This window comes from Columba livia, chromosome 7, assembly GCF_036013475.1.
Source record: "Columba livia isolate bColLiv1 breed racing homer chromosome 7, bColLiv1.pat.W.v2, whole genome shotgun sequence".
NCBI lineage: Eukaryota > Metazoa > Chordata > Aves > Columbiformes > Columbidae > Columba > Columba livia.
The window spans coordinates 21,795,423-21,816,948 of NC_088608.1; the positions used below are offsets into that span (position 1 = coordinate 21,795,423).

The window sequence follows — 21,526 nt, forward strand, 5'->3', positions numbered from 1 at the left end:
AGGGTCCTTCCAGCAGCAGCTGTGACAGGTGGTTCAGCACCTGCCTTCCTTTTGTTCTACTGATAAAGCTCCTCTTTTTTCTCAGCTTAGGCGGTAACAGTGGCACTGACCGTGGGGCCCGTATGTGCGGGAGGTGGAAGTGAAGAGGTCGCTGTGCCCCGTCCAGAGTGGAAAGGGAAGGTGTTGTGTTTTCGGACCCGGCGCGGCCCGCGGGCTCGTTGCTCCGCGGGGGCGCTCCGCCCTCCTGCAGCACAGGCCGCAGCGGGGGCACGGGGCACGCGCGTGCCCAGCCCGCCTTCCCCGCGCGCGGCGCCCCTCGCGGTTGGGCAGGCCCGCGCTGGAGCGGGGGGGGCACTGCGCACGTGCGCCGGCCAGGCCGGGCTGCTTGGGGGCGGGGCTACGCAAACGACCAATCGCGCGGATGCGCTTCTTAAAGGCTCCCGCCCGGAGCTGCGCCGGGCATGCGCGCGTGGTACGCGCTTCGCATAGCGCTGCTATTGGCTCCCTGCCGCGTTTCGGCGGCCGGAAGCGGAAGGTTGTCCGTATGCGTTCATTTCCGGCGAGTGGGTGCGCGGGTTGATTCGTTCTGCCCGGGTGACTCGGCCGCCGCTCTTCGGAAATGGCGGGTGAGTCCCTCGGCCTGTCCCGCCCCGAGCCGGCCGCCTGCGCTACGAGCGCTGCAGGGCCCGCTCTGCCGCCCTAGCCGCTTGGGGCAATAGGTCTGCGCGCTGCCGGCGACCTGTGAGGGGGAGCGGGGTCCCGGGGCGGCTGGCGCCGCTCTGCCAGGCTCATGCAGGCTCATGCAGGGCCCCGGTGCCGCCCGCGCTGGGAGCGCTGTGCCCAGGGCATGGGGCAGGGCAGCGGAGCGGGAGCTCGGGGCGGCCGTGCGGGTGGCCCGCGGAAGCAGAGGGCTGGGTGGGGATTGCCGCTGGCTTCGGGCCCCCCTGTTGCTGTGGACGTGCTGCTGCTGGGCAGGCGTCTGCGGGCTGGTGGTCCCCACGCTGAGTGGTGACCCAGACTGTAGCTCCGTGTCCACTGCTTTAGTGGGAGTGGAGAGGGAATCAAAAACCTGAGATTGTTTTTAGTTAGAGCTGACTATCTGAAGTTAGAGGAGGAACTTTCTGATGAGACTTCTGGAAAGAAGGTGGGGTTGGATTTGTAAAGCACTTGAAAAATGATAAGTGGCACGTCTTCTGCCCTGGATTATGCTTTGAAAAACAGACTAGATGCAATTAATTTGTTATTTCCTTCTGTGTATGCTCTAGAAGACAAGTGGCAACTAGATAATTGCTGGTGGTGTACGTGCCACTGTAGTTCATGAATGCCTGTTTATGAAAATGACTACATGCAAACACTCGAAATACCCTGAAATGTTAGTAGTTTTTTAAGAGAAGCGTCTGTTAAATGGAATTATTAATTTTTACTTGCATGTTTCAAATATGTTTTATTGGTAAAACTTGGAGCATTTAAATATTTTTATTGTTGTGCCCTTCATACTCAGAAACTAAGAGAGAGATACTTGTGGTCTGTTTTCCAGTTCCAGAGAAGTGCTTGATATTAATCTCTTTATTCCTTTTACACGTGGTAGCATATTGTAGCTTTTTTGACCTATTTGTTCAGTATTTTGGGTGATTTTGTGTTGTGTATGTTTTCTGCTTTTGAGAACCTTTTTCTAAATATGGTCCTTGAATAATAGTGACACAAACTTTTACACCTTTGAACTCTTTAAAAAATATTTTTCTTCAGGGCTTACTGCTATGGAGAAGAAACTGGCTGAATACAAGTGTAATACAAATGAAGCAATTCAGCTGAAACTAGGTAATGTTACTTTATTGTGCATTTGACACTATCATATTTTAGTACCTTCTTAAGAAACATCCTTATAATTAAATCCACACAGGTTTAAGTATGTACTCATTAACGTAAATATACAAAACACAAGAGTAGGAATACATAGTCTAGTTTTGCTGAGGCTACTACAATTAAAGTACAACTATAGAAAAATCAGTCCCCTCTCTGAATAATAGCATCATCAACCATTTATTAGCATGTTACCAGAGTACACTGGAGTTACTACTTGTCTTATTTTCTTGAAGTATTCATTGTGTTCTTTTAGTTTCTCTTTTCTTCTCCAGCCCCTATGCAACCCTTAGGTTCAGTCCTAAGTCTGTGTCATCTTTGTGGTGACCATAGCGACAGAACTTATTTCTGTAGGGTTACAAATATCTAATTATATATTTTGAACTTCTTTCCTTTTCTTCTTTCTTTGCAAGGGGTGGGGGGGGGGGAGCGGAAATAGAAGCAAGAAACACAGAAGACTGTAAAGTGCTGTTGGGTTGGCTTTTTGCTGCCTTTTCCCCCTCACAACATCTGGATTACACAAGACATTTTTAACAAAAATTGTGTGAAATATGAGTACAAAAATTGTCAGTCTTTTGATAACTGTTTATTGTTCTCTGTAACTAATTTGCTTACTAGGACATGCAGGACACTAACAGAATTACTGGAATCTTGGTGGGTTTGCTTATATCTCACATGCAGCAGTAATAACTTGAAGAATAAAGCATGCCTATCTAATTTTTAATCTTTCTAGCCCTTCAGCAATTTGTTCTTGTGAGCATTACAAATGCCTTATTTTATTAAGAAAGTCAAAGTGATGAAACTGTTAAGCACTTTCCAGAATTACTACTAGCGATCGGTTCCATATAGTTTAGTGGCATTTTTAATACACAATCACCTTAGGCTTGTGAGCCAAAATACACTTAAGTCTTTAAGCCACTGTAATTGTGAAGTATTTCTGTTCTTAAACATTGTTTCAAATAATTATTTTATTATGAGAGTGACTTTTTTTTTTGTCCTCCACCTTTCTAAGATCTAAGAAAGAATGAGAGATGATAACATGTGAGTGATTTTTGTCTAGAAATCCAAGGAGCTACTATATCAGGTTTCGGGGAGACTGCTAGAATATTTTTAATTAAGGTACCCATTGCCCATCTCAGCTAATATTTTTAGCTTCCTTTTTGCTTTCAGAGGGTGTAGGTGTTCTACATATGAATTATATTAAGAGAAAAGATGAGAAGCTAAGAAATTGTACCATAAAAAAAACCCCACATGTATTTCCCACATGCATATAAAAGCAGTCATACACTTTCTTCTTTAGGGTGCTCGGTGTTCAAGATGAAGTTTAAGGCAGTAACATTCAGGAGATTATATATGTGAAATACATACCTGTGTACATCTGTGTCAATTTCTCAGTTTTATTCTGCTTAATTATTTGATCTCCTCAGATCAGATAGCATGCATCTAAATTGCATTACATGTCTTTACTTCATTTGTATGCCAGCATAACATAAATAGGTTCATAATTGAAGTTGTCTGACTCTGTAGTGGAAGAATGTGTGAACATCTAGTATGGCATCTGTGGATAAACAAACTGAAGCTGATGACTTGGTCATGTTCTTTTTTTTTCTCCTCAGTTCGCTTTCCTGAGGATTTGGAGGATGACAACACAACGTTTAATCCAGAGTATAGCCATCAAGTGTTTGGAGACGAGTAAGTTAAAGTATCTGGAGTCAAAGAAATGTGTCTGGAAGAAGAAAGCCGCTTCCAAATTGTTAGAAAACAAGAAATCCTGCCATAACAAGCTATTGTAAATTACTTGGCAATACTTCAGTTTTATGACCATATAGTTTAACAGTGTCCTTGGTCCCTAGCTCATAGGGTTTGAGCCTTTAGTCATTTTATATGATGTTTCTAAGGTAGATTGGCAGACAATTGAATACCTGATTTTGCAGTCAGAATTTCCTATTTAAATACGTATTGTGTTCATGGCATTTTTTGAAGATTTGGAAAGTATTATCGATTCTAGCTAATAACTTTCACAGTAACATGTGCCAAACCCCACTATTTAGCAACAGTATATCAATTTATTTTTTACTACTACATGGGATTTTTAGTGAATAAAATGTAGAAGTACTAGCGGAAACTCGCATTGTTGGCTGTTCTAGATCATTGAATGTTAACTATTGAATTCAGGGGCTTATTTGCTCTAATATGTACACTTCTAACCAGTTAGACATGCAGGGAATACAGAAAAATATTGTTTCTTGCTGACTTTCACTGATATTGTATGGAAGTTAGCAATGACATCCTAGTGCTGAAGTGTCATTTAATATTTTCATAGAGTGAAATTCAGCAATTTGGCCATAGTTTAAAAAAAAAAAGGACACTAAGGGAAATCCACATGCATGTGTCTGTGGACTTTTTGATGTAGTTAAGTTTCTTAATTTCCATTTCCTTTAAAAACCATTCTAAGTACTCCAAGTAGGATGAACTACCTATATTAATTGCAGTAAAATTAGTTGCACTACAGAGTGTTTCAAAAAGATGGACCAAATTTGAAATCACTATGTATCTGTCCATCTAGTGCAGCTATCTTTGACAATAATTATACTTTTAGTAATGGGAGAACTCTTCAACCTGGCAGGATAACTAACAAGCAAATTCTTGTTCTGGTACTTTTGTGTCACATTTTAAATTATGAATATGCTACCATAGAAGAAAAATCTTATTAAAACATGAATTTAACTATGCATTAAAATAACAAAAAAGGAACCTGTTTCTTTGTGAATGTTACTGTTTTCTGCAGTTCATTTTTTTGCCTGAAAATAAATTCTCTACACTTCACAACAGTATGGTGTTTATGTTCAGGCAGCTCATCTTTTCAAAGTGTGAGGAAGGCTTTTGTATTATATACTTTTTTTTTGCATTTACTCAGTTGTAGTTAGATTGGATAAGCATATAGCAGCTATCCACCAAAAACACACCTATTGCTATGACTGGTTATCTGTCTGTATTTTATACAATATAAGTTGCAGTTGTGTATCCCAAATATACTACACTGCAAAGTAAGTTTTAATGAATGTTACTGATCAATTAACATAAACATTAATAAGTTTAAGATACTGAGGTACATAAATTCAGTATTAGCTGTTTCAGGTATACTTTCTTCAGCTGTCACAATAATTGTACAGACACTGCCTTACTGAGTTCAGGAAGATGTTCCATTTCTCCACTAGAGGAGAAAAATATCTAATAGAAATAGTGTAAGGCATGATCTCTTGTCAAGGTAGTGCACATCCAGTTTGATTCCCTTTTCTTCTTAGGAAGCTTAGTATACTTCACTAGGAAAGATGGTGTGAACTTCAGACCTTATTAAATGAAAGCTTTATGATGTGAGTGTTTTGCTGTGATACTTTATATAAAGTTCCTGATTCCTCTTTTCTCCTTCCTCAGTGAAATCGCCTTTGGCTACAAGGGATTGAAGATCCTCTTGTACTATATTGCTGGTAACCTGTCAACGCTGTTCCGCATTGAATATACATCTAAAGTTAATGAAAAGTTTGACTGTGTGGAGGTAAAGACAGAACCAGACCTGCACTTAAAACATTACTAAGAAAATGTAGAGATATGGACAAGAATTGTAGGTATAGTAGTTTGCCACCCAAACATTATTTGTGTTAAAAGCAGACAAACAAAACTTCATTTGTTGCTAGCTGAAAAAAGTTTCTATTGCCCATACATTTTCCCATTTTTCCTCCTTTGACTGCAGTACCATCAACATTCTGTCAAATTAGCACCTTGTGTTTGTGCTATACCAAGGTCAGTTCCACCAAAAAATCACAACTTGGCAAGTCTGCGTTCCCAAGTGAACCGTCTCCAGGAAGAGGACTAGCATTGGTGGTTTTTATATTGGAGAGAATTCAATAAGCAGGAAAAGGAGGTTTCTGTAAACACTGCTTGAGTTGGGATGCTTGACATTATCTCTTCAAATGGCAAATACGGAGAGCAAGTAAGGCTGAAATGAGATTTATATGGAGAGCAAATAAGGCTGAAATGAGATTAGAGACTTTTGGTTGGATATTGTGTGCTTTATCTCTTACTTAAAGGAATTACAATAATGTAGTTGCCTGCAGGATGTTTGGATTTGGATTTTTTATTTTTTTCTCTTTTTGCCTACAGGTTTTCCAAGCTTATAGAACATTTGTAGACATATTTTTTTATTCCTCCTGCATATATGCTCTCAGAATAATTTTGAGATAATCCCACAAAAGCTAAGCTAATCAGTCTTTCAGCCATCTGGAGAAAGGTATATGGGACTTAAATAGGAATAAAGTACCTTCCTAACAGTGTTTTTAACTGTTAAATACTTGTGGAAGTATCTGTAAAATTATTTAGAAACACTTTTTCAGAGAAAAAATTAATGTCATCTGAGTTTTACTTAGTTATAAGAAAAAATTGAGTTGATTTCTTTGTGAAAGAGCTATTTACATGGTTATTGATAAATCTTCATAATACTATTTAGTGTGAAATTACTATATGTTTGCACTGACTTCAAAATACTCTGCATGAGAAAAGCATATTTAAAAAAAATAGACTTTTATATGACTTCAGGCTGTATTTGAAGTTCCTAATTTCAAATTCATTGGAGTATATTTAAATATTTTAAAGGAAGGGCTTATTCTAAATGCAAAAATACTGGAACGACTTTGTTAAATTAAAGATTTTCCCTCCCTTGTTCTGAAGTTCTATTACAATATGCTTAGTTCAACAAGCTAAGTGCCTGGACATGTCTGAAATGCTTTTGAGGCTAGGATGACATATCTTAGGAGTGAAAGGGCAAGGCTGTTAGTCTTTAGAAGGTTTTTAAAAATAAGGGAAAAAGGGAAGCCTGTTGATAAAACAGTAATCATTAAAATAAAACAGTCCTAACTTTTACCAATATAGTTTTAAAATCATGTCACAACAGGAATTCACACCACAGCACCTTTTTACTCACGGTCTCTATTTTCTGCACAAATAACAAAGCCAGTTTACTTTCCTGGAGGAAGGAACAATGTAAACAAGGTCTTATCTTGCCCTAAGCATACTGCAACATTTTTGATTGCTCGGAGTCCTTGCTTCTTTCAAGCAGTTTCTTCTACTGAATTATTCCTCCAGTTGCATAAGTGTTTGATATGGGGACCAAAAAAAAAGAGGATCTTTTTGAGCAAGGCTTCTGTATGCTTGACAGAGCATCTCTGAGCTTTGATGGAATTGAAATATTGTGGTTAACTTACCTTGTGGTTCCCTTGGTATTGTTAACACTGTGCATTCAAATAGGCTACACCTATGGCTATATCTAAACCTTAGTAGGAAAAAAGATAGGGGGCTCATTAATCTTCTGCGTTTGTATTTGCTGTTAGTTTAACCACCTTAAGATACAAATGTGTTTTCAGAGATGAGAACAAGCTGTAATTACAGCAGGTTGTTAATTTAAATGCATATTAACATTTACTTTTCTAAATTACCTGGTTGCTGATCTCAGCTTATTCAGGATGATCATACTAAGACACAGACTATCTGCCATACATGACAGGTAATCTTTGCTGTGAATAGATGGTGCTTAGGAAAGGGCAGCAGCCTCTCCCTTTAACATAACTGGTGAGAAGTGAGTTTTAATGTTTGGCAAAGTTATTCACAACTTAGGATTTTGTATCTAAATATCCACACAAGCCCATTCAACAGCAGGTGGTTTTATTCTGTGATATTAAGGGTGTTTTTTTTTTTTTTTAATTGCTAAAGCATCTGCTACAGTCTCTGTTAGGGACTGGCAGAAATACCCAATACCTGACTCCCAATACCACTTTTTTTTTCACCAAGATCTTTTCAAACATGAGGAAAAATACAAGATCCTGAAATATCAGGAGCCAGTCATATTTATGCATCTTAATATTGTCTCCATAACGATGTATCTAAACCACATTGGGGGAAGGCTCAGCAAAGTATGGTCATGTTTTGAACTAGAAGTTGGTGCTTCATTTAGTGAAAATGGACAGAATTTATCCCTTGGGTGGAGTTGATTCTTTCAAATATCTGAAGACAGCCTGCTTTTTTTTTCTAGTCTAAATACTAATAGCATTGACCCCCAAATTGCTTGCTGCTTTGAGATTTGCAGCTGTTCAAGTATCTTCCTTTTCATCTGGATTTTACAATGTGGTGGGGGAAAGTATTTCACTAAACTCTGAAACAGTCTTTACTATAAATGTATTTTGCTTTGCAGCTGATCTAGTACATTTGCTTTACATAAAAGTTAATGAAAATGTAATGTTAATATTGGGTGTCCTTTTTTAAGTAATACTGCTAATCACTGTATTGCTCCTCACTGAAATTAATACATATAATTTATAGAGAAATTCAGCTTTCAAATATGCTTCTATAATTATTTGAAATTAAACCACTTTGAAACAGCATCTACATGGTATAAAAATATCATAACTATATGTTCAATAATAATCTCTCTATTAAAATTATCTGGAGTCAAAAGCAGTGTACAAAGAGACACTGCACACTTAAGCAGACCTACGAAAATGAAGCTTGTTTACAAGCCTGTACCAGATTCCCCATCATCACCTCACATGATTCTGATTGTGAAGGTAAAGAATTACAGGCAATGCTTCCATGAACCATAAGCTCATTGCTCTTGGCTGGCTTGGTTGAGGTTTTTGCACACTTCTTTCTAAGTGGCTTTGTCTGTCTTTAGCACCACTGCAATAGTCACCTGGGTTGTTTTTCTGAACAGAAACTTGTGTGACATCATGTGCATGCATGCCACTTGGTAAGATACGAGTGTCTTGCTCTGAGAAAAGAAACTCTCACCAATATCAAAGAAATACACAAGGGAAAGGCAGTAAACAAATGTTGGTAACTCCTTGGATTATGAACACCTCAGAGAGAAGTGTTTAGAAAGTGCCTACTGTGTAACGGATGTTTCCATTAACAAGTACAAGTATTAATGAAACAAGTTATTTGTATGGTGTTGATATTTGAAGATTTCAGTATTTCAGGACTTACTGACCGAAAATTGGACTTAAACTTAAACTTATGCTGCCACTCATACTGAAGATTCTGGGATTTCCTTTGTAAGAAAGGGAAATCTTGTTAATGCTGGAAGTAACTGATTAATATAGTTTCTTAAATTACGTCAGGCGTCACATCAAGGGGAGAGAACTTCAGGAGGTGTTAGATCAAAATATTCCATGGTCATATAGAACTAGGAAGGATTATTTGCTGCTTTATCTGATAAGTTTCTGTTCACATGGTTTAATTCTTTCTATTTTATGGAAAACAAGATTGTTTTATGGTGGGAACCAGTGATGTATGCATTATCTTGCATGGAATTCAGCAGGTGAAAGTTTGTCTTCCTTATCACTTTCAAATATGCTTCTATAATTATTTGAAATTAAACCACTTTGAGACAGCATCTACATGGTATAAAAATGTCATAACTATATGTTCAATAATAATCTCTCTATTAAAAATATCTGGAGTCAAAAGCAGTGTACAAAGAGACACTGCACACTTAAGCAGACCTACGAAAATGGAGCTTATTTACAAGCCTGTACCAGATTCCCCGTCATCACCTCACATGATGGGGTGATGCAACTTAAACGTGAAGAGAGCCATATTACTTTAAATTTACAAATTACTCATATCATACTTCATACTGCATATTCACTGGTTTTAGGTATCTTCCACATAGTGTGAGTTATTGAACTGATACTTGGAAGTTTTGTTTGAATTGTAGATTATTTTTACATGCCTTTTTCAGACATATAAAATGAAAGTCACTACAGGTTCTTAGTTGCGGTTTCTTACAGTTTTGTCAGCAGTACGGACTGAAGATCTATGTAAACAATGCACTTGCACAGTTGGAAAAAAATAAGCATTTCTAAAATGTGTTCCGTACAAATACTACTTCTTTACGTAATTCATTGATTCTGAAAAATGGCTCATTTTGTGTCATGCAGTTAAATCAGTAAATGTAAAGAAAATATATTTAACTAGTATTGCTTTAAGAAGAATAGGGAAGGTTCCAATGAATGCATCTCCTTTGTTTTGAGAATGAAATGGATGTACAGATTGTATGTTTTAACTGGGTTCTTACACCAAGTATTGTAGAGCTATATTTTAACTGCTTAATAGCTCTCTCTACAAATATAAATATAAATGTTGGTAGTACCAAACCATTAAGAATAAAACTTGTTTGTGCTGAACTACATCCATCTCTCTCTACAGTAAAAATGTAACTGAATGATAAAGTGCTATTCATTTGCAGGTGCATTGCTTCTACTTAAGGGACTGTGGTTGAAAGGACAGGAATTAGTAGCATGTTGTATTAGCCTTTTGTAGTGTATTTTGTTCTAAGCATCTTAATTTCCCTGTTTTGAATGCTAAGTAGCAAGGGTCTTGGTTTTGAACTAATACCCATCATGCATGTAAACGGTGTGAAAGAGCTGCTTAGTAAGTTAACACAAAGTGTTCTTGTGTCAGTCCTTGTGGAAATAGATACAATACAAACATTACAGCTGAACTCACGGCAAACTCCATTAAGTAAAAACCTGGATTCATTGTCCAGAGAAAAGTTTGAATTGAATGTAAGCTCATTTTGTTGAATGTAATGTCAGGCTTTTAGGGCTTGTATTGAGGAGTACGGTTTTGTTAAGTTGAGACCAATTCATTAAGTTTTATTGCCTGGTGAGAAGCAGTAATACGTTATTGTGAAACTTCATCAAATATTCATGGTTAAAAAGAAGTAGTAAATGTATTCAATCAAGTGGTCTTCTGGGCTCTGAAAAGGATTATGAAGTCTGCTCAGCTGATGGTCTCTAACTTTCACTTTGGTTGTCTGAGAAGAATAATTTTAGTCTCTGAATTTAATTTTGTTGTCAGAACATTTCTTCTTCTCCGGTGTGTTAGACTGCAGGTCAGACTTGCTGACAGCATCCTTAAATAATAAAAATATAATTTTATGTCAAACTTTGTTTTCAAAATGTTCTTTGATTTGAATGTGGGATGTTGTCTTCTGAGTTTGTAATGTGTTTTGCAGCTGACCCTATAGGTGGGCATTTCAAGCAGGGAGACCTAAGAATTTGAGAGTGTGCTAGCTGTCACTTTCCTGTTTGGGAGCTACCATTTTTGGTGTTTGTCCCTTTTCCTCCACTTAGTTCAGCACCACCCAATACCTCTTGTAAGTTGTTTGTTTGGGAAACTGAGTTCTTCAAGACTGTGTAGCAGAGTCTCAAAGAATTGCTGGCTGGAAAGTCTTAGCTTCTGAATATGCTGCACTTTCAGAATAGCCATCAACACTCTCAGGTTTTACTTGAACAAATGTAACAATCTCTAAACAAAAGATGTTTATGAGCGTGTGCTGTAACTATGAGCTTTTTGATGCTTATAGTAGCTAGGTTGTGACCTTTGGATCTTGTCAGTGCAGCTCTTTTACTTGCTGAGCAACAGGAGTAGTTTTTCTTGTGTTTTTTTCTCCAATTTTTCTAGTTACAGTTAGGCCATAGCAACTCTTTTATATTAATTTCTTATAGCACAGTAGTGACATCAGTGCTGTCTTTTTCTAATCTTCTACTGATCCTGCCCGTTTTTATCATCTCCAGGCAGATGATGTTGAAAGTAAAATTAGAGAAATCATTCCTCCTGGTTTTTGCACAAACACAGATGACTTTGTGTCTCTGCTGGAGAAGGAGGTCAACTTCAAGCCCTTTGGAATGCTGCTACACACATATTCTGTCCATAATGAGGAAGCTGGTGAAGATATAACATATCAGATATACAAGGTATGAAAAAAAAGTGAAATTTCTGCTTTTTAGCCACCAAATTAAAGTGATGCACTTTCAATGTTGTTTCAACTATAGTATATAAATACTATAATTCCGTCAGTTTATTAATAACTATAAACATGCTTTTTTGTGTTGGATAATTTAATTAGGTTTTGCATAATTTTTTTCCTCTTACATCTGTGATAGGTTTCACCTGACTTCTCCTGGCTTTTTCCCTAGGCTGACATGACATGTCCAGGCTTTCGAGAATATCATGAAAGGCTTCAGACGTTCTTGATGTGGTTTATTGAAACTGCTAGCTTTATTGATGTAGATGATGAAAGATGGAACTACTTTCTAGTGTAAGTACAGTTCTAAAGCAACAGTGGACCTTATTACCTCCACAAAGCCTGCATTTTAATTATGGCTGGCCAATTATTGGAGCAGTATAATGATATTTTTCCCAGGAAAGAAAAACCATTGTTTGTGAGGCTTGAGTTTTTCTCCATTATGCTTTGGGAAACCTTGAGAATAGAGCTGAATTAAATGCTGTTGTCCGTTAGAGCCCTGAATGTAGGCTTAAACAGTAAAATGAGCTTTGCCTGTGTTTTCTTTTACTTGCCACCTATTCATCTTTATAATAGGCAAGTGCACTGAAGTGCTGTAAAGAGGCCTGATTTATCCAAGTTGCTGCACACCAATTAAGTGAATTGTACATTCAGAACATAGCAGGTGTACCCATTGGGCCCTCACAGAGTAGCTTGCTGACACTGAAAATTCAGTTGGAGAATGGAAAAGAAAATGGACACTGCATGGGAGCGCGACTGTAATTGACCTGCTTGGCTTTCTGTTTTATCTGCAGATTTGAGAAGTATAATAAGGATGGAGCTACGCTCTTTGCGACCGTAGGCTACATGACAGTCTATAATTACTATGTGTACCCAGACAAAACCCGGCCACGTGTAAGGTAATTGGCGGCGTAACTCGTGCCTTGCCTTTTATTTCAGAAGAGGGAACTGCTGAAGTTCCCAATACTTGTTTATAATGGTGTTGATTTGTTTAAAAAATTCCCCATTATTAGCTGGCTATGCACTGATTTATTTCATTGTTCCCTTCTGGAAGCGGAGGGAATCTCAAACAAATTCTGAATATTTAGCAATTGTAAGACTGTAAAAAAAAAAAAAAAAAAAAAAAAATTAAAAAAAAAAAATATATATATATATATTTTAACATGAAGATTGTTGCATGTACTTTATAATGGAATACCATTTTGGTTTTAAGCCATTACTTTATGATGTTACCAAATGCATGCATTTGAACTGAAAAGACATTCTTTTGTCTGCAGCCAAATGCTGATCTTGCCACCATTCCAAGGAGAAGGCCATGGTGCTCAGCTTCTTGAAACTGTTCATAGATACTATATGTCTTCTCCAACAGTACTTGATATAACAGGTTTGTTAAATTTTTTTACTCTGTTCACCTGTTTAATAAGAAACTTCCAGGATTTGCAGGTTGTTAGCCTGCAAACTAACTTTCATGTTCATTTGTCAGAATGAAATGGCCTTTTGAAGATTTAGCCTCAGCTCAGTTCAGGATTAATAGTGCCCTGGTTTACAGAAGAACTGTATATAATGTAGCTCCTTAAAACCTTTACTTGGAGAACAGCACACCAGGAAAATTCAGTCCCTAGCATGAACGGATTACCAGCTAATTAGCCATTTTATTGTGAGATGCACAGCTGAGTTTGCCAAGAGATCAAGCTTTGTCAAATTCCTTGTTCAACTTACTCCTATTAGCCAAAACTCAAAATTGGGGGATGGTTCAGGGAAACAAACTAAAATAGCATATTTGTGTAGTATGCAAGACAAAATTTTTCAGTCAGTAAAAATCTGTAGAGAATTTTGCTCCAGGAGTATGTATTGCTGGTTGAAGGCACTCATGATACTAAAGATGTGTGCATAAATACCTAAAAATAAATATTATTGAGGAAATGGTAGAAGTGAACAAGGGTGTATGTGCATACAATTGTAACATAAAAATGGCCATAAACATGACATCTGTCTTGTGGTTTCAAGTCCAATGTAGGAAGAAATGCAGTTCAAACATGACTATTCAATTCTAGGTGCTGTCTCAGACCTCATCTTTGTTAGAAATAACCCCACCATTCTAATTAAAATACAACAGAACAGTTGCTTTCATAATACATTGCTGCAGGATAATCCTAATGTAAGTTAATCCAGCTCATAATATTAAACTTGTTCTTAGGAATGTAACTGTAGTTATACTTTCTTAAGCAACAGGATATAATGTGCATTGTGCATTTACTTATTTCCTTTTAATAGTGCAAAGCTTTACATAGCTTTTATAGCTGAGGAGAAATAAGGTCTTAACTTGGTACTGCATAAATCATGTGACATGTTCATGGCTCAGTGCCTTAAACTCAAGGTCGTAGCAAACAGTAAATGTGTGCTAAAATAGGCTTTAATTTCTTTATGGAATAAAGTAGGAGAAAACTTCAATGCCATATAGAATATTGCAAGCTATGGAAATTAAAGCTTTTACAAAATTATTGTCCTTTTTGAGAGGAAAACCAGGCTGGGCAACTTGATATGGCCAAGATATTTAGTTAAGTAGCACCCAAAATTGTGATGTAAAGCCTTTAACCTTTCTGAAAAGAGAAAATTAAGATCTACTTGTGAAAGAGCTAATGCTTTAAAAAATACTTTAGAGTTTCATATTTATAACATATATCTTGTTCTGCTTAAAGCTTGTCATCTTAACTGACACAAGGCAAAATGTATGCTGATCGAGCTTACTGGTGCTGCCACATCTTTATTTTAACTAATCTGAGTGCAAAGGAATGGGATCAATTAATTTTAGTACAGTTTCTCCAGCCTTTTTTTGCAGAATAAATGCTGTAAGACTTGCCGTGCAAGATTAGGCCACTTAAGCACAAAGCATTTTAGCTGATACAATCATCATAAGCATTCTCCAACCTGAAAAAAATAAATTGCCATTTGTGCAGTGCTGCATATAACACAGCAAAGACTTCTATCCCAGTCCTGCTTGGTAACTTACTAACTTTTGATCATCCTTAAACTGCAAATTTCAAGTATTTACAGTGGCCCTCAAAGCTAAAAAAACCCCACAGCTGGGAAATAAGCTGTTTAGCAGTAAGTTCTACAATGAAAGAAATATGTTCACAACATTGTAAACATTTTCTTTCTGCATAGTTTTAAATTGGGAACAAAGTTGCATATTGGACCGTGCATATGCACTGAGGTTCATGTAAGCTAGTTCTCAGTTTTGGTGGGGTTTTTTTAGAGCAAGAGATTTGATAGTTACTTCCATTTTGCTTAAAATGGTAGCATAATTTAACTGTGATCAGCTTTTACTTAGGTCCTTTCAGCCTTTTTCTTTTGCGTAAGCTTGTACTTTGGTTCCTTGTAGATTTCCTTGTCTTCCTTGCTAACAAAGACTAACTCATTGTCAATACCTGTCTTCAGTTACTTTAGTTGTATACAGTAGGATAGCTTCACCAGAGTTTTTCCACATTATAACATTTTCTGTGTTCTGGTAGTCTTACTACTCTGGCAAATACAGAATAGATGGAACATACAGAGGAAAAGATTTATGTATAAATTTTCCCAATGAATTAAATTTGATTAAAAGTGTGTTGTCAGCCTCTGAGAAATGTTTGTATAGTACTGTTCAGTGCTGCATACACAAAACACTAGAAGATTTTTTTCTGCAGTCTCTAGCATCTACTGTCAAACATCTAGAACTTTGATAGCAGTAGTTATGATTAAGCACAGTTGTTTATATACTGACAAACAGTGTATCTGCTTTTGTTTTCTGTAGCTCTTTGTAATTACCAGATATGAGAAAACAAATAATGCTGATATTAACCATGTATTTTTTAAAATTCTTTCTAGCTGAAGATCCGTCTGAAAACTATGTGAAGCTAAGAGACTTCGTTCTCGTAAAGCTTTGTCAAGATTTGCTTTGCTTTTCACCAGGAAAGTTAATGCAAGGTTTCAGTCAGGAAATGGTGACCGAAGCTCAACAAAAACTGAAAATAAACAAGGTATTAAATCAGAATGGTTGCAGTTGGGCATATTCTTATCAAACCAGTAGAAAAACAGTTAAACATGGAGGTAGACTCTTGTAGTTTACACACTCTGGCTTATTTCAGCAGATTTTTAGGATGTATCTGAAAGGGAGATACCTAACTCATGGTTTTAGATAAATGCTTTTTTTGAACCTAATAATTCTGTTCATGTAATAGAATTTGACATTGTTTCCATTCCTCTGAAGTATATCTATACAAATAGCAAGTGGTGTTTTGGGAATGCAGAGCACCAAAGTAGCAAGCAACTACTACTAAGGCAGCTCTAAAAACTTGGAGAACTGAACAGTTAAATTGAACAACTAAATTTGCTGGTAATCTCTTCAGTGAATGATTAAACTTACTAGTGAGTATGGTAGTGAAAAGGCAGAGTCGTTTAATGTATTTGAGTGTTGTTTTATTAATTTTTTAAGACTTGAGAGCTGAGGGATATGAGGCCACATTCCAATGTGTTCATTAAAATGGTACAGCTTGTATAAGGAAGCTACATCTGGAGCCTTCTGTGTCTGATATCTGAAACATGAAAGGATAAATAAGCTGGATTGGTTTTTATAACAGTGCCTAAACATGTGCTAGTGTAGCAAACAAACCATCTTATTTTTGTTCTCTTGCTCAGCAAAAGAATACTTGGCCTTAAGTTCTGTCTTCCTACAGATGCAACATTTAATAGTAATGTATAATAGTACCAGCATGATTTTTTTTTTTCTTCCCAGATGTGATACTAGCTGATCCTCCTTCCAAAAGCATGTCAGTTTTTCTGTGTACTAAGCCTTTCATTTTCTTCCCCAGTAAACAGAAAACTTTTAAAATATTGTTGTTTCATTCTCATATTTAGAACTTCCAGGGGGCCTTGTGAAGGGCAGTAAAGGAGGAGGTTATTAAAATTAGCAAAATAGCTACTGTTTAGTAAAATATAGCTTGATATCAGTGTAGTTTCAATCGTTCAGTTCTTTGAAGTACTTTTGGACTCTGGCTTCTGGACTTTCTGCTGCTCATTTACAGCAGGTCCTTGAAGCACCTCTACAGCTGGTGCAACACTTAGAGATCGGGCTCTGGCTGCACAGAAGAGAATGGTTTTGAAGGAAAAACAAGAATGTGTATTCATTTAACCCACCAGATGGGAGGACAAGTTTGACAGAGGCTTTGTCCAAGCCTCTGACTGTTTTCTGTTAAGCTGAGGAACTACTCTAATATTTCAGTAGTTCTTTACTCTGAGTTCTATTGAGTGATCTCTTTATTCAGACATGGTTTTCTTTCTTTCTATTCATTAGCAACACACGAGACGCGTTTATGAAATTCTCCGATTGCGTGCAACAGATATGGGTGATGCAGAACAGTCCAGAAGTTATCGGTTGGACATTAAAAGACGACTGATTGGTCCCTATAAGGTATATATTACTTAAGTATCATTTAATGTTTATTTCAAGGCTAATTATACTTGATTTTACTTTCATTTCCATAAATGTAGTTGATGCCAATTATGTTGCCAGTCAACTGCTATTAGTTATGCAGTGTTCAACAGACGCATATACAGATGCAGAGATTGTTCATACACAGCAGTGCTGAAGATCCTGTGTTTGGCTTCTGTTTGCTGCCCAGTTCCTGCAGAAAGTTACTACTAAGCTTATGTCGTCTAACTACAAGTGGCATGATACCCAGGTAGGCTTAAGGGGAAAAAAATGTCAATTTCTTGAAAAGGTTAAAAGTATCTTAAATAGACGAGCCAAAAATTTGAAGAGGGAGAAATGCTGTAGTAAGTTTACACTGCAGACTATGTATAGTTTAGATTCCTGTTCTACTTGTTAACTAGGTCTTTACAAAAGAGCTTGCTAGAAGTAACCTAGCCATATCAATATAGGATGTGATGCAGATGGAATATAAAAAAAATTTGGCAGTGAAGTTTAAGCGAGTACTAAACTTAGTGAAAAGTAATTTTCTTAGTTCCTGTTAAGCATGCTTCTCACGATCTTCAGTATGGTTGGTCTGTGTGACATAAACTGATCTTTTTGAGATACAGATTTTAAAAAAATCCTAGTTGCTAATGGCATCAGTCTTTGTATTATGAGTCAAAAGCCCACAAATAAATCTAGGTTTGTTTGCTGTAACTAGGATGTTAGCTACTTTCTTCAATCAAGTGCTCACTAAGCAAACTGAAGCCCTTCTGGAAAAGTTTTGGAAAGTATGAGAAGCACCATGATTAGGAAGGCTTGCAAGCCTTCCTAAAGCAGCGCTTACCATCTTACACCAAAACAGCAAAACTTTGATTGTACTCATGTTGGGCTTGCCTGATCCGGAGATAATAATACCATGTCATGCTGAGTGGCAGGACCTTAATCAAACACTTTCTATTCTCCTTCATGAGTGTCTTCTCTCATTTGCTAAATTTCACTCAGTGTCCACTACAAATAAGGCTGTGTTTGTTTGGTTTGTGGGTTGTTTGTTTTTTTGTTTTGGTTTGGTTTGGTTTGGGTTTTTTTTGTTTTTGTTTGTTTGTTTGTTTGTTTGTTTTTCAGCTAACAGGGCTGTTAAATGGTTTCAGTTCATTCACTCAGCGCTGAAGCCATATGGGGGAAATCCAGAGTGCCATAAGCAGCTTCAATTCTGGTGCTTCTAGCAATAGTTTCCACTTCAGTCTTTGCATGCAATGAATTCACTAATAATGAATGGATATTTGTATTGCTAAATATGCAGCATTGCTACTTCAGAATATTGCCCTTTTAATTTTTCAGTTATTTCAATGAGGATTCAAAAGAATCCTTAAAGCAACCAACACCTTTTCCTTGATTTTTTTAAGTTTCATGTTCTGAAATACAACCATCTTTCTGTGTAGAAAGCAGCTCACTCATGCACTCGTTTTAGACAATGTTTCCAATAAGTTTTAGTCATGGTGCTGTTTTCAAAAACTTCAGAACTGCAATTAAACTATCTTCTAATGTGTGTAGTAATTTGGAGGGGAGGGGAACAGATTCTAATAAAGAATCAGGAATATTACTGCGTACTCTAATGCTGCTATCATTTTTTTATGTAAAGCACTTTACAGCTTCATTTGAACAGTGCTGTACAGATGTAGAATAATTATCAATTGCCACTACCTTGATTTAGTAAAAATGATATTGCATCTTACAGCTATTCCCTGGCTAACAGTAGCAGAAATAAAACTGTATCACAGGTGTTTTCAGCTGGGGTTTCTGCATACATCTGTTCCCCTTGAAGACTTGACATTAGCAAGGAGGCTGTTGCTAAAAATACTGAGATTTTTCTGTATACAGCACCATGAGATTGGAATGACTGATACAGCCAACTATGTCACTCTCTGTATAAGTGTGACTGATACAGGAGATAAAAGATTTGGTATCATAGTGGCCAGGGCATCACTCTAGGGTATTTCAGAGGGCGAGCACCTTATGAAATTTCAGTTTCACTGTGGGTTCTCCATTTCTGAAGAACTGTTTCTTATGCTCTTCAGTGGCCTGTGTTGCTAGATGTCTCCTTGATCATGTCTGTCCTTCATGTCATCCCTTTTGGAAGTGAACACCACTGCTGTGCTGCTTTTATTAACCACAGTGCTTTGTTTGGGTTTGCTACTTGAGCAGAATATACTTTTCTGCCCAACTCAATAACTCACTCCCAATAAGTCCTCTTGAAACTGCTCAGGTAAAATGTCACTGATGTACCTGGATATGCTGGTAGTATGTTTGGAGGGAAGTGGGTATTGAAACAACTGGTTATATAAAACACACAGGGAGTTTGCTTTTTACCTAGAATCTGGAGATTAAAGATGGCCTAATGCTACAGTATCACATGTAATGGGTATTTAAAAGCTGACACCTTTTTTTCAAAGCTAATATTTATAATCTTAACAAATACTCCTGTTAATTGTGCAGGCTTTGATTTATTCTAGAATAAGGAGGTTTTAGATTTTCTAGAGACAGAAGCTTGCTTGGAAGATACTCATCTCTATTTTCATCTGTGCAGCTCATCACATTTTGAGTATTTTACTAATTTTGACTAGATAGAGCTAACATGAATCAAACTTAAACTTTTTGTGCTGCTTTTGCCTTCCTTTCTACAAAGAAGTGCTGCTTGAATATTGACTAGAAATGTACCTGGAGGCCTCACAAGGATTCTGATAAACAACCTCCCTTTCTGAACTGAACTTTGCCTGTTTGTGGGATCTATGGGAGATTATCAAAGTTTTTCTGATCTTATTTGACTGTGTTCTGCAGTGCCTCCTCCTGACTCTCAGCATGAATCAGAGAAAGCAAACAAATTTTCCTTTGAGAGATAGCTGTAAAATTAGAGAAGGACTTTTATTTTGAGACTGATGGTAGAAATGGAATTGTTTGGGAAAATTTTGTTGTTTTTAACAAACTCTGATTCCATAGGCATTGCAAATACTTACTGATAAGATGCCAGGCATACATAATGCATATATTTCATTTTTATTGAAATGTTGCATAACATTCCACTTTTTTAAAGTGAGAGAAGGCTGAAGAATGGAAGGTTACTAAGGAACTGAGCAGTTCAGAAATAGATATCAACTGTATAAATAAATCTGGGAAAGGAAAAACACCTCAATGCTCTTGTATTTAAGAAACAGATTAAAACATCCTATGTGACACAGTGAGGGAAACTTCTCATCTCCTCACTGTACAAATATGTATGTTTGTAAATAATATTATTGCGTTTCAGTGCTGTTACTGCTGATCCCTGGTAACTTGAATGATTTGTAACAATTTGTGAAATGTTTTCTGTGTACCGGAGGCTTGAAACTAATTTTTTTTTTTGTAGTCAATTACAGGGAAATTAGTTGGCTGAACAGCCATATTAATGGGACCCAAGTGTGATTAATGTCAGCGTAGAACTAAGTACCCTGGTCAATTTTCTGCAGTCTTGTTTTGCATACCATACGTCTTCAGCAGAAGTACCATGAGTTTGGTTAAGGAAAGACTTTTAAACCATTTTTTACTTCACTGGTTTATTGGTAATACAAAAACTATGAGACTTCAACAGAAAAGATGTCCTAATAAAAGACTGTTACTGTTTTTCTTAGGGTTAGGGACAACTTACAGAACTAGATACTGAAATTGAATAAATGAAATGAAATGCCATAATATTATTACTGGTTGTGTTCAAACTACTGTTTGTTTGATTACTTAGAAAAAACAGAGAGAACTTGCCAAGATGAGGAGGTGTTTAAGACCAGAGGAGCTGACGAATCAGTTGAACCAGATAGACCTGAACATGCAACATGAACAATTAGAAGAGAGCTTCCAACAGCTTGTTTCAGATTATCGAAGAGTCCTAGAACGAATTGCACAAGCATGAGGATCCTGCCTGGACAGAAAACTTGCAAATTTATATACAGTGTTATAAAGCACATCCTTAATTGCCACTTAACTGCAAAAAATCTCAAGTGACGTTTTAATCACATTAAAAGTGACTTGTGTTTCTGTGCATTTTGAATATTTTCTATTTTTTTTTTTGTTGTAGATTTTTAAATGTTGTACTTCAGGTTTGGGGGCACTTATTGCTGAAATAAACAATGTAGATTCTCAGATACACTATCACTTTAATTGTATTAATTTTCTTTTACCTTTCTGTTTTCCTTCAAGACTTAATAGATATCTGACTAGTAAGTTAATACATAAATCTAACCAATACAAGTGTTGCATTTCTCATAAGTTTCTCCTAACTTGATCTTCCTCAGGTTGTTCTGCTTGGATTTATTGTACTGTGTAGGGCC

The 21,526-nt window shown here is 37.0% G+C and overlaps 1 protein-coding gene across 3 annotated transcripts; it reads left to right on the top strand.

The window, feature by feature from the left end:
• The first annotated feature begins 417 nt into the window (after positions 1-417).
• On the top strand, positions 418-21,342 carry HAT1 (histone acetyltransferase 1). Of its 3 annotated transcripts, none has more exons than XM_065068742.1 (12): positions 439-626; positions 1,747-1,818; positions 3,477-3,552; positions 5,296-5,416; positions 11,490-11,669; positions 11,892-12,013; positions 12,514-12,618; positions 12,997-13,103; positions 15,587-15,738; positions 17,052-17,168; positions 17,285-17,439; positions 20,941-21,342. In XM_065068742.1, the coding sequence occupies exons 1-12, from the start codon at positions 620-622 to the stop codon at positions 20,966-20,968; spliced, it is 1,242 nt and encodes a 413-aa protein (XP_064924814.1). In that variant the 5' UTR covers positions 439-619; the 3' UTR covers positions 20,969-21,342. The 3 variants fall into 3 exon arrangements, with proteins under 3 accessions (XP_064924815.1, XP_064924814.1, XP_064924813.1); XM_065068741.1 differs by having other exon boundaries at positions 17,380-17,439; XM_065068743.1 differs by lacking the exon at positions 17,285-17,439 and having other exon boundaries at positions 418-626.
• Positions 21,343-21,526: the final 184 nt, after the last annotated feature.